We start from the raw sequence: 17,681 nt of genomic DNA, 5'->3' as shown, positions 1-17,681 counted from the left end.
TTGTAGGTAGGGCTTTAGTTAACCTTATTTTTTGTTGTGGGGATTAAGATGTCGGACCCCACAAAAGCTGACTTTCTCAAAATGCACAGTGTGGCCATAAGTTGTCTCCGGCTGATGGGCCCACTCTGTGCGTCGTGTGTTTGGGGGTTCCCCACCTTTCTTCAGGCTGCAAAATCTCTGCAGCCTTTAATCCCTGGGCCCTGCGGGACTGCAGGACTAACTTGATTGTAGCTGGGCTTCTCCTGGCAGAAGCTGTTTCTTCTTCTTTTCCTTCCTCTATGGCCACAGCTGTGGCTGTATCAGCTTCAGGTCCTCCTCCCCTGTCCGGGACTCACACTTCCATATCAAAACAGTGTGACAGAGGCCAGGAAGGAAAAGCTTAGAGAGGGAGAGAGAGAGAGAGAGACAGAGAAAAAGAGCGAGAGATAAATATAGGGGTCGTAAGAGACCAGCGGATCTGGCGGATCTATTGGGTCCTCCTATTAAAGTGGTCACTACCCCGGTCAAGACTTCTAAGCCATCTTCCCCTCGGCTCCGATCCCCTAGATTTTCTCCAGAGCCAGAGGAGGATGAGGTTTGGCCTGCCTCAAGGTTGTCCACACATCAGCCCTCCAAATCTAAAAGAAGCCTCTCGGAGGCTGACATTGACTGGATGATGAGAAGGTTTATACAGACTCAGTTGCAGATGGGAGTGTTGCTGGCTCCTTCTCCCGCCAGAGTGGGGAGTTTGGCTCCAATGTTTGCCCTGATAGCTCCTTCTCTGATCCATCCCCGGGTTTCGGAGTCCCTAGATCTGAGAAGCCCCGGAGTCAGGGGGTCGGCACCGATGGTTCCCCCAACCTCGTTGCTGACCATGCCCTCGAGTATGTCGGATCCCATGGATTTGGATCCGAGCTCTCGGAGCTGTGATTTGGGCATCTGATCCAGGGGGTGAGTGCGTCATTGGCTCTGCTATGGTCGGGACATACCATTCCTCTGGGTCCATCTGTTCCAGGTTCAGCTCCAATCCCTTCGTTGGATCCAAGGGGCATGGTTACTCATCCTTCTAGTTTTAAAGAAGCTGGTTCCCCTTCGGCCTTCGTTGTGAACAGGGTTCTCTCAGGAGGATCAAGACCCCTCACTCTTTCCTCAGAATCTGTCCCTTCTCCCTCGCTGCTGAGTGTGTCTTCTGTCATTCCGTCCTCTCAGGGACAGCCTGTGTCTGATATGCCCCAGAAGGTTCCCCTTGAGGAATATGAAGCTGTTTGTGAGCCATCCCCGGAGAGCCCCCCCCAAGGAGATTCCTTACAAATGCAAGTGCAAGAGGAGGCACCTGGACTCCCCTGAGTCCCTCACAGAGGATACTGACTTGGAGGAAGGGGAAGGCTCCCCCAGATCACCTCCCGAGGATGTCTCATTTGGAGACATAATGGAAATCCTCTGCCAGAGGGAAGGTTGGTCCACCCAAAAGCCTTCTTTGGACGAGTCTGTATTCCTGGAGGCATTCACAGGCCCATCTACCTCTTGGGTGTCCCCCCCGGCTGATCCTCTGGTGGACCTCATTACCACCAGAGCTTAGAAGGAGCCGGACACTGTAGGACCTATACCAAAAAGGCCAGACAAGATTTTGAGCCCTCCTATGGATATGTCTGCATAGAGTAAGGGTTGCCCAGTTGATGCTATGGTGGTGGCGGCAGCCACTAAAAAGGAACTGGCTCAGGAGAGTTCCTCGATCCATCCTCCAGACAAGGAGTCTAGGGCAATGGATCAACTCGGAAAGTGGACGTGTACTTCAGCTACCTTTGCCATAAGGGTATTGAACTACATGGCCCACGTGATCAGACTTCAGCGAGACCTTGTGAAAGAGTACTCTGAGTCTCCCCTGGAGTCCATTTCGGCCGAGGATAAACGTTCATTCTTGGCACGTATGGCCACTCTTATTACGTCAGTGAGTAACACGTCCATACACCTACTTTCTCAAGCCACCGAGGGAGCCGCTAGGGCAGCCGGGTCTGGCATTGCCATGAGGCATCAAGCTTGGCTCCAGCTTTGCAATTTTGTGGAACCTTTCAAGGCATCCTTTGCGAATGCCCCTTTTGATGGTTCGACCCTGTTCAGGAAGATGGTCCGAGATATGCTAGTCCAGAGTGAGAAGGACGAGAAGATGCTGTCGGCCGTCGGGATCCACTTCTTTAACCCTCAAAGATCCTTTTTCAGGAATCAGCGAGGGCAAAAGAAGGTGAGGTTCCGTAAGTCACAGTATTCCCGGGATATTCAGTACTCCTTTTCCCCTAGAGGCAGAGCGGGACAAGGTAGATGTCGGCCCAGAGGTAGAGGGGGACTGAATAATTTTGGGTTAGGAGATCGACCTGCACAGCAGCCCTGAGGGGTTGCCTGACTGCTCCACTCTGGAGGCAGTTGGGGGGCATTTATTTGACGCACCTAGCTCAATAGGAGTCCATAACGTCAGATCACTGGGTGCTTCGGATGATATCCAAAGGTTATTCCATTCCCTTTCTGAGCAGTTCCTTGCCTCCAAAGCATCTCCCAGAAAGGGAGGTGGCAGCTTTGGAAATAGAAAAGCTGCTAAATAAAAGAGCAATCCAGCAGGTCCCCCCAGATCAGTCCAGGTCAGGCATCTATTCCAGGTTCATTTTGATGCCAAAAAGTTGGGGGACTTTAGGCTGATTCTCGACCTATCCACGTTGAACCTGTCTGTTGCCAAAGAGAAGTTCTAGATGGTTACCTTACAGTTCATCCTGCTGTTCTTGCAGGAGGAAGACTGGATGTGCTCTGTAGACCTCAAGGATGCATACTACCACATCATGATAGATAGACGATCCAGGAGGTTTCTCCGCTTTCAGCATGGAGCCAATCACTACCAGTTCAGGGTCCTACCCTTCGGTCTCACCACAGCCCCCAGGGTGTTTACCAAGGTCATGGCAGTTGTAGCGGCCTACTTGAGACTTCAGGGCATTCAGGTCTTTCCGTACCTGGGCAATTGGCTCTTCGCTGCCCCCTCCAGGCATTACTTGTTCAAGCCAGAAATTTTTTCCTTCAACTGTCAAATTTACTGGGTATCACGATAAACATTGCAAAACCCTCTCTTCAGCCCGTTCAGATTCTGGACGTCATAGGGGCAAGAATAGATTTTTCTCCAGGTCAAGGTATGTTTGACTTCAGACTGACTACGGAGCCTGACCCTTCATATATTGGCACTTCTTCAGACATCTTCACCACCAGCAGAACTAGTTCTGAGGGCCTTAGGGTCTATGGCAGCAGCTATAAATCTGGTTCCTTGTGCACGTCTACACACAAGAGTGTTACAGTGGACATTACAAGTTCAGTGATCTCTGTTATACCAGCCCTTAAGTTACCGGATTCCTCTAAGCAAGGCTTCAATCCCAGGATCTTCGAGAAGGACGCCTTTTTATTGCAACCCCGCCCCAAGCCACGGTGACCACAGATGCCTCCCATCTAGGGGGGGGGGGCACTGCTCGGGCAGGACTGTCCAAGCACGTGGTCCCCGAACGAGACCGTTCTGCATATCAATGTTCTAGAGATGAGGGTGGTCCTTCTAGAGTTGCAGGCCCTTCATGCTTCTCTTCCTCTGAGAATGTTCAGTCAGACAACATGTCAGTGGTCTGGTATAGAAACAAACAGGGGAGAACGAGGTCCTACCTGTTTTATCAAGAGGCCATGAGAGTGTGGGAATGGGTGATCTCCACCAACTGTTTTCTGATAGCAACATACATTCCGGGTCAGGCCAACATTTTGGCTGACAAACTGAGCAGGACTATCCTTTTATCCTACGAGAGGTCTCTGAACCCTTATGTAGTGGAACAGATCTCCCTCAAGTGGGGTCAGCCTTGCTGTGATCTCTTCACATAGCCATCCAACGCGAAGTGCATTGAGTGTTTTGCTCTGATTCCCCCTCGGGGGTAAGCCCCCAGAGATGCTCTTGTCCATGCTTGGCCACCTGGTCTTCTTTATGCGTATCCCCGCTACCTCTAATGACAAAATTCTTGCAGAAAGCTCGTCAGTTGGGGAGCAGGATTATCCTCATAGCCCCATTCTGGCCTTGTTAAGTTTGGTTCCCTTGCCTACGGTCTCATCTAGTAGCTGTGCCTTGGATATTAGATCCCATTCCGGATCTCATTTGTCATCCCTCTGGAATTCCTCCTCCGAATCTGGACAACCTCAAGCTTACTGCTTGGTTGCTCCAGTTCCACTAATTGCCAGGACTCCTGGACCCTCTTCTCCTGTTAAGTCCATTCTGGTGGCGGTGCACAAGTCCTCCACCCGAAAGGTGTACCATAGTAAATGGAAGCATTTTTCCATCTGGGCTTCTCAGAGAGATTTGGATCCATTTACTGCCCCAATTCCAGCGGTCTTAGAATTTCTGTCTCAGATTTTCCAGCAGGGGGCCAGCTGTTCCACTGTTAAGGTCCAGCTGGCGGCTATACCCCACTTTCATGTAGGAGAATATTCAGGTTCACTAGCTGCTTCTAGGATTTGTAAGACTTTCATCAAAGGCACTTTTTTTGCTGAGCCCTCCGATTAGGCATCCTTCTCCTCCATGGGATTTGACTTTGGTTCTTCAGGCCTTTGTTGCGCCTCCATTCGAACCCGCAGCGTCAGTTGATTTAAAATTTTTGTTGTGGAAGACTGCCTTCCTGGTGGCTATCATCGTGGCTAGGAGGGTATCCAAACTTCAAGCCTTGTGTATAAAACCCCCATACTTAATTTTTCATAAGGACAGGGTTTCTCTAAGGACAAATCCTTCTTTCCTCCCTAAAGTTGCTTCAGAGTCAATCTCCCAGTATTTTTCCCTAATTTTCAAAACAAAGGGGAATACAAACTTCATATGCTGGATGTCCACAGACAGTTACACTTTTATTCACATAGGACTAAACCCTTTCATAATTCTGATCAGTTATTTGTTTCCTTTGCCAGACCCTTTTTGGGGAAACCAGTTTCTAAAGTGACTATTGCTAGATGGATTTCACTTTGTATAATGCAAGTGTGCAAGGATGATGGATTACCAGAACCAGACAGGGTTCATGCTCATTCTGCTCATTCTATGGCTACTTCAGCTGCTTTCTGGTCCAGAGTTTCTCTGGATAACATTTGTTCAGCGGCTACCTGGGCTTCCTCTCACGCTTTTATTACTCATTATAAGTTGGACATGGTATCTAGCGGAAGGGCTTCCTTTGGTTCTGCAGTGCTCCGGAATATCCTTTCATAAGTGCCTCCCAAGATTTTTTGGTAGCCGGGGACTCTCAGGCAGGTTGATGATCAAACAAAGTTAACTACTTCAGATAAAGAAGTTATGTACTCATCATAACATTCCATCTGAGTAGTTAGACTTCATTTGTCATCATCCTTCCCTCCCTCCTTCCCCCCAACCTTAGTGGTTTGCGATAGTCCTTGGATTCAGACTTACTGGGTATTGTAAGCTTAGTCTGTGTGACCAGGTCAGGTTTTTTCTCTTGGGTTGATGTGCATCACGTTGTGGGTGGCAAACTCAGTCTGAGGGTTGGACGGAGGTTGCAGTGTAGTATGGGTAAGGGGAGGAGCTTGGAGCTAAGATCTTAGCTTGGAAAGCTGCCGGCTCGGATCCAAAACCCACAAGATGATGACAAATAAAGTCTACTACTCAGATGGAACGTTATGGTGAGTATATAACTTCTTTTCTTCTGGCAAGTCTGTGGGATGATCTGAAGAGTGAAGTCACTAAATAATGGCATACTTTTGAGTTTCAGACTTCAAATTCATCACAAAATGTATGTTAAAACAAACCCTGTTACTCTAGGAACTTTTTAAATTTATAAGAGCGATATTTAAAATATGTCCTTTTTTTGGCCCTTTGTTCCCCCCCAATTTGTCAGGCTTTGTCCAGATTTCTTGCACTAAGAGGTTGGGAAGTATGGGATGATGTAATCCATAATGGTCACCCTGGACTTTTTTTTTTTTTTTTAATGCTTTTTCCTATTTCATGCGAAGGCAAGGCTCGTCAGAAAGCTGTACAGTGGAAGTCCAAGGTTATTCTCTTAGACACATTTTCTTCAATAAGTTTGCATCCTCTTATCCATGCTTCTGCTCTTTGAAAACCTCTCTACTTACAGCCCCATGGGCCCCTACTATCTGGATCTTTGTTTAGGGAGGTTTTACCCCCTTATACCTAAAGCCATCCTGTATTCCACATGAGAAACTGTAGCCCAGTTCCATATTCAGTGAGAGCTGTCAGAAGGGTTGTCATACAAGTAGCCTGACCATTGTTTGTGCCCTCGCTGTCATCCCTACAAGTGAAGACATTTTTATAGCATTTGATCCCCCCACCACACCCATCCAAGGGGTAGGATTGGCTACCTGCATCAATCCATGGACCCAGAAGAGAAAAGGATGGTTTCCTTACAATTGTTAATGAAGGTTACCAGCAAGCAATAGCTTGGCGAGTTGAAAGTTCCTGCCTAAGACACTGTTTGCAATGCCATCTCTCCTACGGGGACCAGGTTACTGGTCACCAGGTTTGTATTCAGGGCTTTATCCCTCTGCGCTACTGGTGCTGACCTAACCACATTAGGATCTTCACTTCTTGCATCTAACTGCATGGGTTCTCTAGTTCCATTGCTGGACATTGCTCCTACTTTTGCATCCAGGATAGTCCAGATTGTTGCATGTTTACAGAATCCTAACATTTGGAAACCTACAAGAATAGGTGGACTTGTTTTGTGTTCTATTTAGGCTTCATCTAAAGGTCTTTAACTCCTTATAGCTCCTGTTCCTTCAGTCTTGGAATGCCTTTCCCAAGTCCTTGACATAAGACTTTGCTACCGGCTGTTAATGATATATTTAACTACTATATCAAATTTTCATTGGGCACAATTTTCATGTCATTGACTTCCTTAAAGGTATTAATGTATTTTAAGCTGGAAAATCTCACTGCTCCTCTCCCTTATGAGTCAACATTTTTTGTTGAGCTAAAGTTTTTTTTTTTTTTTTTTTGTCCTTAAAATCTCCATTGTTTCAGCAGGAGGATCTTAAAACTTCAATTCCTTGCAGTAAATACTCCTTACCTTGTTTTTCATAAGGATAGAGTGCACATACATACTTATCCTTTCCTTGTTTCTTTAGGTAGCTACTGAAGTTAGTCTATACCTGCCTATATGTTTTATAAGTCTTTACCCTATTTGTAGAGGAGATCAGCTATTGTATTAATGTCCAGAAATAATGTGACTTCTGTCTAGACAGAACAAAGTACATCAGAAAAAAACAAAGCTTCAGGTGTGCACATCCTTCTCTAAAAGGAAGCTTGTCTGTAATCTAGAATTTAGCTAAGTGATTGGGTGATTTTTAGATTTTCATATGAAAAGTGCAATCCACTTGTAGACTTCAGGCACTTCTTAAGGTGTTGTGTGTGTATCACTTTATCAGTTCTCTGCCTTATCCTTTGGACTATCCACTGCACCAAGAGTATCAAACTCAAGTTATAGCTCATTGCAGGTACAGGATATTCACATTTATTCAGATTTAGATGACTTGCTTATTTTTGCAGAGTCTTTTTCAAAAGTGTTAGAGTCTCTTTTGGGTGAGAGATCTCTTATGCAAGCTTGTATATTCAAAATTATTTATTGACTCTTCTTCTCACAGGAGTATGTTTCTGGGAGGTCAGCTAGACACCACAGTTCAAAGAGGTTTCCTTCCATGGGATGAAGTAGATTTGTTTATAGGTTCATGGGTTCATACTAGGCTATCTGCCCTAGGGCATTTATAAGCCTAGCCAGAGTGTGTTTGGCTTTCGCCACCCATTTTAAATTAATTTTGCTATGCCTTTTTTTGAGGTTAGTATACTGTGCCTCTGTCTAACAGTGACACAGAAGTGATAGCCGGGGTAAACCTACGATCTCCCATCCACTCATCAAGATTCCTCTTGAAGAGAGTCAATGTGGGACTCTGCCTAACCTGGACTGGGATTTTATTCCAGAGTGAAGGGAGCCTCTGGGTTATGAATCTGTCCCTCCAGCATGTCCTATTTATTTCAGTGCTGAGGTTCAAGTCTCTCGAGCATAGCTTGATGGGATTTGGATTTTCTGAGGTGCAGCATGTCCATTAATTCCGGGTTGGACATGGCTTTATACATCAGGCACAGATCGCCTCTGAGCAGGCGGTATGCCACTGAGTAGAGCTGGAGTTTCTTTAACCGGGCAGCATATGGCATCTGTTTGAGCCCTTTGATCCTCTTGGTGAGGTACTTTTGGGGTCTTTCCAGTTGCTGCAGGTGTCTGGTAAGGTACTTCCCAAAAGGGGCATTGTACTCAATTATGGGCCTGATGAGGGATGAGTAAAGAGGTACGATGACCTCCTCTGATCTAGATGTGAATCCCTTCATGATTAGGTGGGCTATATAAAATGTTTTTCTAACCACTTTGGCCACATGGTTGTCAAATGAGAGATTGCTATCAACTTGGGTCCCCAGGTCCCTAACGACTTCTTCTGTACTTAATGGATTACCACCTATGTGGTAATTTGTGGGCACTTTGTTTTTGCCAAAGGGGATGACTATACACTTTTTGGCATTTAGCTTGAGGCCATGGCTCTGGCACCAGTTGTCTGTTTCTATGAGGCCCTTTTGGAGGATGCTTGTGTCGGCTGGAGAGTTGATTATGGCGCCCAGTTTGCAGTCATCTGCGAACTTGGTCAGCCACAGTCCTTCCGTGTTGGCCTGTACCGCCGAGAAATATATACCGAACAAGAGAGGTCCCAGGACCGAGCCTTGTGGGACGCCACTTGTAACTGGTTTGGAGTCTGACATGGCTCCAGCAATTCTAACCATGTGGGTTCTGTCCTTGAGCCAGTTTGCAACCCATCTAGTGACATAGGGGTTTATATTTAAGCTGGTGAGCTTATCTATAATGCCCGAGTGGGGTATAGTATCGAAGGCTTTTGCGAGGTCCAGGTAGGCTGTGTGGACCACCTTCCCCTCGTCAATGGCCTTGGTGACTGTTTCAAAGAAATCAACCAGGTTTAAGAGGCAGGATCTGCCCTTAACAAAGCCAAACTGGGTAGGATCCTTAGATCAGAGGAGGTCCCCAATATCTTTATTTATGAGGTCCATGATGATCCTTTCCATAGCTTTGCAGACCAAGCTAGTCAGGCTTATGGGGCGATAGTTTCCAGGATCCGTTGAGGCACCACCTTTGTGGAGAGGGACCACTGTTGCTGTACGCCACTCTTTGGGTACATATCCTGTAGTAAGGCTAAGACGTTTTATGTTTGGGTTTAGCTCTTCTTGGAGTTCATGTAGGACACAGCCCGGGACACCATCTTGTCCCATTGATGCTGTGTTTTTTGCTTTGGAGAGGGTGGCTCTTACCTGAGCATCTGAGATGTCAGGAAGGCAGCACTCTGTTGGGATAGATATTTGCCCTTTTGGTGGGGAGAGGGGGGAGAAGTTTGCACTGAACCTGTCAGCTAGGATGCTGGCAATGTCTGTGGGCTCGGTGTATTTTTTGTCATTTTGGACTAATTCTGAGCATATCTGGGAATTCCCACCCAGGTTCCTAACATAACTAAAGAAAGCCTTGTGATTATCCTTAGTGTCCTGTGCAATTTTTCTCTCGAAGCTGGCCTTAGACGATTTTATGAGTGCCCGTAGTTTTTTTGCTAATACTGAACAGAGATGCCTTCCCTTTTTGGGATTTTGCTCTGTCATGTAGTAGCTTCCTCCTTCTATTGTATAGTTTGTTTATGGCTGGGGTCCACCAGACAGGACGTCTGCCTTTGGAGGATTGGGTCTTGGTTTTATTTGGGATTGCATGATCCATGCATTCCTGAAGGTGTTCATAGAATGCGTTTATAAAGGATTCTGCGGTCTGGGCAGTATTTTCCACTGGCCCGGGGGCTTTGAAGGATTTCGCCTCGGTTTTGAGGCGTGTGAAATTTGCTTTAGAGAAGTTTTTCACTGTGGTTTTCTGGGCAGGGTGTGAGGTCGGGATGTGAATATCCAGTGAGATTAGTTTATGGTCTGATCTTACCAGTGAGGGATACACTTCTGGTCTGGAGCATAGTGTCCCCATGTTGGTGATGATCAGGTCCAGTATGTTTTCCCCTCTTGTGGGAGTGGTAACAAGTTGTTCCATAGCATTTGAGTTTATAAATTCTAGGAACCTTTGGGCTAGGGTGTTGGAGCCAGAGTAATGCTCCCAGTCTATGTTTGGGTAGTTGAAGTCACCCAATATAATGGTGTTTGGAGAGACCTTCATATTTTCCAGTATTCTCAGGAAGGCCAAGTGGGGTTCCTGTGTTTGGGAGGGTGGTCTGTAGCAGGCTATAAACTGGAAGGCAGTTTTACCCACAGTTAGTTGCACATGGATAGTCTCTGATGCTTCGTGCTGTGCCACCAACCTGGAGGTGTGGGTATCTTTGACTAATATTGATACTCCCCTCCTTTTGTGGTTCAGTCCAAGTTTTGGGGCGAAAAGCATGGTATGAGGTATAACCTGGTAGTGCTGGGGTGCTCTCGAGCCTTGAACCAGGTTTCTGTTACTGCACAGATATCGATGTTCTCCATGCTAAGGAGAGTTTCGAGTGCATCTTGAGGTTTAGACTTCTGGCGTTGAGTAGCATTACTCTTAGTTTCTTATCCCTTGTGATATCTATGGAGGTGGGTTTGTCTTTGAGCCTTGCCTAAAAAGGCACTATGGGGGTAGCAAGAGCCTTTGCCAATATCCAAAGCCCATGGGTGACAGGTGCAAGCCGTCCCTAGCGAAGCATCGTGGCTTGTCGAGCATGTCATCCCAGGCTGACAGGCATTGGATCCCCTTTGAATGACACCAACACTTAAGCCAATTGTTGAAATTGATCATCTTGTCTTCATATTGTGGCATCATTCTTGGTGAGGGTAAGATGCTACTCAAGGTCAGGGTCATACCGGCCTGGGCTACATGCTCAGAGAGCTCCTCTATGTCTCTTTTCATGTAGTCCAGGGAGGTACGTCTCAGGTCATTCACACCAGCATGGACAATGACTGAGTCATATTTGTACTGGCCTTGGAGTGACCTGAGTGCTTGTGTTATGTGGCGGATCCTAGCGTCCGACAGGCAGCTCACCGTGACCTTCTCCTTGTTTAGCCTGGTGAGTGGGACGTCAGTGTGCCTGACGATAGAGTCACCTATTACAAGTGTATCAGGTGTGTTGTTTAGCCTTAAGGGCTGTGACTGTTCGGCACACTGGCTTTGTGAGATATGTGTTGCACGTGTTTTGTTTTGTGTCAGATGCAGCTAGTTCCTCATATGCTACATGCAGAGCTCTTGGCTTCTTTTTATCAAAAATCTGGGACAAGGCCTTAACTGATTAAGGAGCAAGACCTACAATCAGAGGCACTTCTAAAGTTAATAAAATAATGGTGATTGTTTGGATTTCTCTTCTGATAAGTATGGCATTTTACAAGGTTAATAATGCGTGTTGCCAGAAAAGCATAACTATTTGTGATGAATGAAACTTTAGAGGCAAAACTACGGACAGGTCAAAAATTTGTCTATACGTACTTGAGCTCTCATAAGTCATTCCCATTCCCTGCTGTGCCTAGTTTACTGTTGTCATTTCATCTTAAGTTTCCTTTTAGAGACTTAAATTATTTTCAGTTTTATTGAAAATTAAATTTGTTATTGCTACACATTTAATTGGCCATGCAGACTGCATGAATAGATCATTCCTTTTAGTTCACATTTTGTATGAAATGATTTGCTGGTTTTAGCTTTGTAGGACTGATTATCAAGATTTAAACAAACTGTGGTGTTGTTTATACAAAAGTAATTGGTTGTGTGCCTTCTTGTGCTGATTCTGACAGGTATGTGAGGTAGCTTTTGAGAGTAGATCCTTTTGGCACTTTACATGAACATCTTTAAAACTGACAGAAGATTATGCTCAACTGTGCATTTAGTTATTTGTTTTTGTTTTTCAGACATTTCCAGTCAGGAGCACCGCCAGTGATTAATCCTTTGGGGACTAAATTTGCTTCATACACTCCTGTTGTTCCTTCTCACAATTTAACAATTCCTGTAAGCACTACAATGAACAATACCTTCCTTAACATTACAAATCCCTCTGCAGGAGACTGGTTCATAGCTGCACATCTGCCAGAAGATGATGGAAAAATTGAAGTTGAGGTAAATTTTTGGAGAAAGGCTCCAAAATTGGAGCATAGCCATATGTCTTCCACATTTTTTGTAGTTCTTTGTATTCTGTAGAATTACTTTGGTTAATTGATCATGTTTCTTTTCGTATCAATCTACTATATATTGTATTCTTTTTCATAAAATGTCTGGTGTTGACTGAGTTAGGCTTAAATTATTTTAATAATTTTATTTTATTGAGTAGACAAGACTGGGCCAAACGGACCCGTTTTAGTCAACTTCATTAAATTAATATGAAATACATTTTGTGGTTCAGTTGCAAGAAATAATACAATACAATAAGACAGCAGACTTTTAGTTAGTAAAATAATATTGAACAATGGCCACAAGAATATTAGGCATACAGATGAGCATCAAAGCTATGCGATTTCATTGCTACGAGGTATCAGATTGTGGGCTAGAACATTTGCAGTTATTTTCCATAGTACTCTCTCCTAAGATTTTTTTTATGTTTACATGCTCGTGAACCTTGATTGGTCAGGTGTTGCTTGTGGTTCCTGTAACCCTGCTTTTGCAGTAGGTTGGTATCTCGCAGTAACTGGTATCAAGTTCCATATTTACTTATGAATGGCAGATGCTTTGCTTTTGCATCCTAAGGAATAGGTGGGGCATAAAAATGGCGTATGTGGAAAATGACTGATTTGAGTGTTCTGAGCACAGATTTGTATGCAAGGCTTTGGGCTAGAAACAGGCAGTGTTTCTGATCTACTCGTTTATACTTTTTGTTATACTTCATTGTAGTGCTTTATTTCAAAACACACATTCAAATACCAGCAGTACAATAATATAAGAATAATAATAATAATATAAGAAATGTATTCAGTAATGCACACTTTAATGGAAGAGTTGTCAAACAAAAATAAAAGTGTTAGACTGTACCACTAAGATTGAAAATATTGAAATTTATCATTAAATCACCTTTGTAGTAATGTTTACAGATGGGATGTATCCTGCCAAGTCTGGGCATTATGCCAAAGTTTAGGAGCTCCTTTCTCTTGCGCCATAGGTCGAAGCGTAGATCTAAACTTTAGGACTATGGACTGGTACTTGAGGGATGTCCTCAGAACATTCTTTCTGCCAGTGTGGGAAGCAAGACTTCATCTCTAGCTCAGTCTGCTGGCTGTGCAAAAGGATACCGTTGTCTTCACAAGAGGAAACTAAGTACCCCATTAATAACTTCTAACTAGTGCAGTTTGTTCATATCATCTAAGAGCGGCAAATGCCTCACTGGTATGCAGATTATGTATAAGGAAAAATATAACCCATGCCTTTTCTGACTAGGACCCAATCATAACATTAAAGACTGCTCTGTTTGTCACACTTTAACTTCAGAAACCCTCAGAAGCCATCTGTCTTCTTTAAAAATCTATTTAGGGAATAAATGATTACAGACAGTTCCAGACTCAAACGTATCTTCACAGCAGAAAGAAACCCCCCAAAAAAGCAGAAAGATGTTGCCATCTCCACTTTTCTCCAGGTCAGAGTCTGATGTCTGTATTGAGGCTGTTGATAAACTTGCAGACTGTCTGACATCTGGGCCTGTTTGTACTCTGATGACGTACTTGCAGTCTGACATGGAGTAGTCTTCTGGCATATCCTGTCTAACCCATGGGGGGGGGGGGGCATGCTTGTGATGTTCTTGGGACCAGATGGTGTTCCTCAAATACTAGCAGAAGAGGATGTCTCTGGTTCTCTGCAGGTACATCTGAGATCAAGATGGGTTTCTTTATAAACTCCAAAAAGAAAATGCTAAAGAGAAAACATTTTCCATCTCTTCTTTAGACCTGTTAGTAGAGATCCTCGACAGGAATGGCAGGATTTTCTACAACTCTCTCTATGTCTCTGTCTGTCTCTCTCTCTTCTGCCTACCCCCCTCCAAACTTTGAAACAAAGTCTGCCAGTCTTCCCCACAACAGATTCCTGGGTTTTACAAATGATTTAAAAAGTGTGCACACTACAATGAAACTGGATTCCTGTTTAACATGCATGCCTCTACTTTTGGTAAGTCTTGTCATTACAGATCTTCTAAATCAGAGTATACTAGAAACAGTCCCTTTCCATCAAAAAGGAAAGGGCTTCTACTCTAGGTTTTTTCCAGTCTCAAGAAAATAAGGTAGTTGGAGACCAACTGTGGATCTCACTACCCTGAACATCCTTTGAACATTGCAAAAAGTCAAGATGTTAATACCCTAAAATCATTTCCCTTTGATTTTTACAAAAGTTTTTTCTGGTTACATTGGATCTCAGTGATCTCAGGGATGCTTGCCTTCTTATTCCTATTTACACACAGCACAGAACTATACTTTGTTTACTGCTTTGCCTTTGAGCTTTCCACTGTTCCAAGAGTGTTCACAAAGTGTATAGCCATATCATAACATTCAGCAGACTCCAGGGTATCCACATATATCCTGATCTGGGTGACTTTCTAATTAAAGCAGTACCAGTGGCACAACAGGTAGCAGCACACTCACCTTTGGGGTAGAAGACTGTGAGTTAAATTGCAGCACTAGGTAGACTGATTGCTGACACTGCAGTGCAGCATAAGGGGGTTCTGCACCCCTGCGTGTGTTGTACTTTGGAGATGTTAAACCAAGGTTCCGTCTGCTTGAGTTGATAGTAGCCCAGGTGGATGTAAAAGATCTCAAGTGACCTATTGAAATTGTAGGAGGTTCTTTATTTATATACACAAATAACTCTTATTTACCAAATATACAAATCTAGATCCCCCCCATTCATTTTTACATACCCATCATCTAATTTTACTTAAGATAGTTGCTAAAATCATTTAATTCGTATAACATAAAATAACTTTTTATCCATTTTTTTAACATATTTTTACTTCTATTTTTATAATATCTATAATCATATCCATGTTTGTTTTATTTCCTTCTTTTATATCTTCAATCTTGTTTATATAGCTAAGGTTTTTGCTCTTTTACATTTCAAAAACATGTGTTCCATAGTTTTTTCTTTTTGACAATGTAAATATATTATATAACTTTTTTTTCTATATGGCATATTTCCTTTTACTGGCAATTTATCTATTACCAGACTCCGCAAAAAATCTTGACATTCTATTTTGATTATACCATTTGCTTCTTATTTTTATAGCTGTAATTTTTTCATCTGTTAGATTTTCCCATGGTTTTACATAGTAATGTTTTATCATTGCATTCATATAGCATACTTGTTTATCTTTTTTCTGTCATCAATTTTTTATTTTCCACAAAAATATTTTTTCTTGGTAACATTTTATTTTATCATTTATACACTCTTTTTCTTTTTTACTCTCTTTTACAATGTCCCCAAATTTATCATACTTATGCAGTCTTACTAGTAATCTCTCATCTTTATTTTTCCACTTTAACACTTTGTACAAATTTAATGAAGCAGCGCATACCACTGTATTAATTAACCCTAAACCTCCTTCTTATATAAATGAAAAAAATATCTGTAATATTTCCTTTTCAAATACTGTTGGCAACATAAATACACTTGCCAAGTATGCCACTTTCTCATTAGTACTGAATTTATCAAATAAGCCTTTTTTCTGAATAATAATGTATATGTTCTGTAGAAAAGACATGGTTGCTTTATTTCTTTTAGTCTTTTTTTTTCTCATTTAATTCTTCTTGCATCTTTATTCCCAAATTTTATACCTAACAGAAATTTCACTCATTGTACAATGTCTTTACTACATCACCAAAACCTTTACTTTTCTCTCTATTTCAAACCATACCTATCATCTCTGGACACTCACTCATTTGTGCAAATTATTACTTCTTTTATCCAATTTTTGTTTGCAATTATTATAATGTCATCTGCATATGTTAACAGAACTGGAATTCTTCAGATGTTATATAACCCACCTCCTTCATTGTGTAAGTTGTTTCACATGCTGTCACATTCATAACTAATGTAAGGAGTATACAACTCAATGGACATCCCTGTCTTGCACCACTCTTCATATGTACCTCTTGACTTCACCAGCCATTTACAAGTATTATTACTATACGCTGACTTAAATAATTTCCTAACTTTCAATTCTTTCATTATTACCTATAGGATTTCATGTCCAATTGTGTCAAATGCCTTAAGGTTTCCCACCATGATTTTTGCTTCTTCTTTTCTGTTCATAATATCCACAATTTCTCTATCATTAATAATTCTTGACAACCCTTCCCATTTATATTGTATCATCTACAATATTTTCCATTTTAATTTCAAATGTTTTTATATTTATAAAGATCTTAAAATCATTATTCAGTTTTATTGGTCTCCATTTTTTTTTAATGCTCTTCTGTCTTCCTTCTTCCCTATGAATTTAAGTATTCCACCACATAATTATTTATGCATAAAACCTTCGTGTAACTATTCATTCAAAATCTTTAAAGATATTTTTTGCCAATCCCTTAAATTTTTATACATTTCATACCCTATTGCACATTTGCATGCAGCCATATCTATATTTACTGTTCCTAATACTTTATCTAGTTCATTTAAATCCTTTTCTAACTCTGTATTCTGTTTTTCTGCTAACTTTTTTTACTTTCCATGTTTTTTCATTACCTTCTTTTTTCTTTGAATATTTGTGTACATATTGTACTACCCTATTCATAATCTTTTCCTGAGTTCTTTGTTTTTCCTTTTACATTTTTTCTCTCATTATACTACTGTCTTTTTTTTTATTAATCTGTTTTAAGTAACATGATACTTGGTTCATAGGTTAGTACTAGGCTATAGGCCATGGGGCCTATGCAAGCCTAGACATAACAATTCCCTGGATATTTCTTCTCACAATATTTACTTATCTGGACCCCTCTCTAGCAGGGCGACTGAGATGATCCTCGGGTTGAATTTCCTATTTCCCATCCAATCATCAAGGTTCCTTTTGAAGAGGGCCAAGGAGGCACTCTGCTTGACATGTATGGGCAGTCAATTCCAGAGTATGGGGAGTCTCTGGGTCAGGAACCTATCCCTCCAGCATGTTTTGTTCATTGTGATGACAAGGTTTAGATCCCTGGAGCGTGTGCCTCTGAGAGATTGGGATTTCTTTAAGTGGAGAATGTCCAACAGCTTAGGGTTTGACATGGCCTTGTATGTTAAGCAGAGATCGCCTCTGAGTAGACGATATGCGACAGAGTATAGCTGGAGTTTTTTTAGACTGTCAGCAAATGGCATCTGCTTTAGGCCTGTGATTCTTTTAGTGAGGTATTTCTGTGGCCTTTCCAGCTGTTGCAGATGTCTTGTGAGGTACATACCAAACGGAGCATTCTACTCTATAATGGGTCTAATGAGGGATGAGTACAGTGGGACAATGACCTCCTTTTTTCTGGATGAAAAGCCCTTAGTGATGAGGTGTGCCACATAGAAGGATTTCCGGACTGTTGTGGCGATGTGGTTATCGAAAGTGAGACCACCGTCCACCTGTGTCTCTAAATCTCTCATCACACTTTCAATGATTAATGTCCTGCCACCTACGTGGTAATTCATGGGTACATGTTT

At 42.7% G+C, this 17,681-nt stretch overlaps 1 protein-coding gene across 1 annotated transcript in view; it reads left to right on the top strand.

Moving 5' to 3' along the window:
* PGAP6 (post-glycosylphosphatidylinositol attachment to proteins 6) overlaps window positions 1-17,681 on the top strand; it is a 750,660-nt gene that overhangs the window by 348,762 nt on the left and 384,217 nt on the right. The window contains exon 3 of the mRNA XM_044089784.1: window positions 11,945-12,149. Within this exon, the coding sequence (XP_043945719.1) occupies window positions 11,945-12,149 (205 nt within the window). The remainder of the gene's footprint in view (window positions 1-11,944; window positions 12,150-17,681) is intronic.

This window comes from Protopterus annectens, chromosome 12.part0, assembly GCF_019279795.1.
Source record: "Protopterus annectens isolate FY-2018-M chromosome 12.part0, PAN1.0, whole genome shotgun sequence".
NCBI lineage: Eukaryota > Metazoa > Chordata > Ceratodontiformes > Protopteridae > Protopterus > Protopterus annectens.
This window is presented reverse-complemented; position numbering and strand designations above follow the sequence as displayed.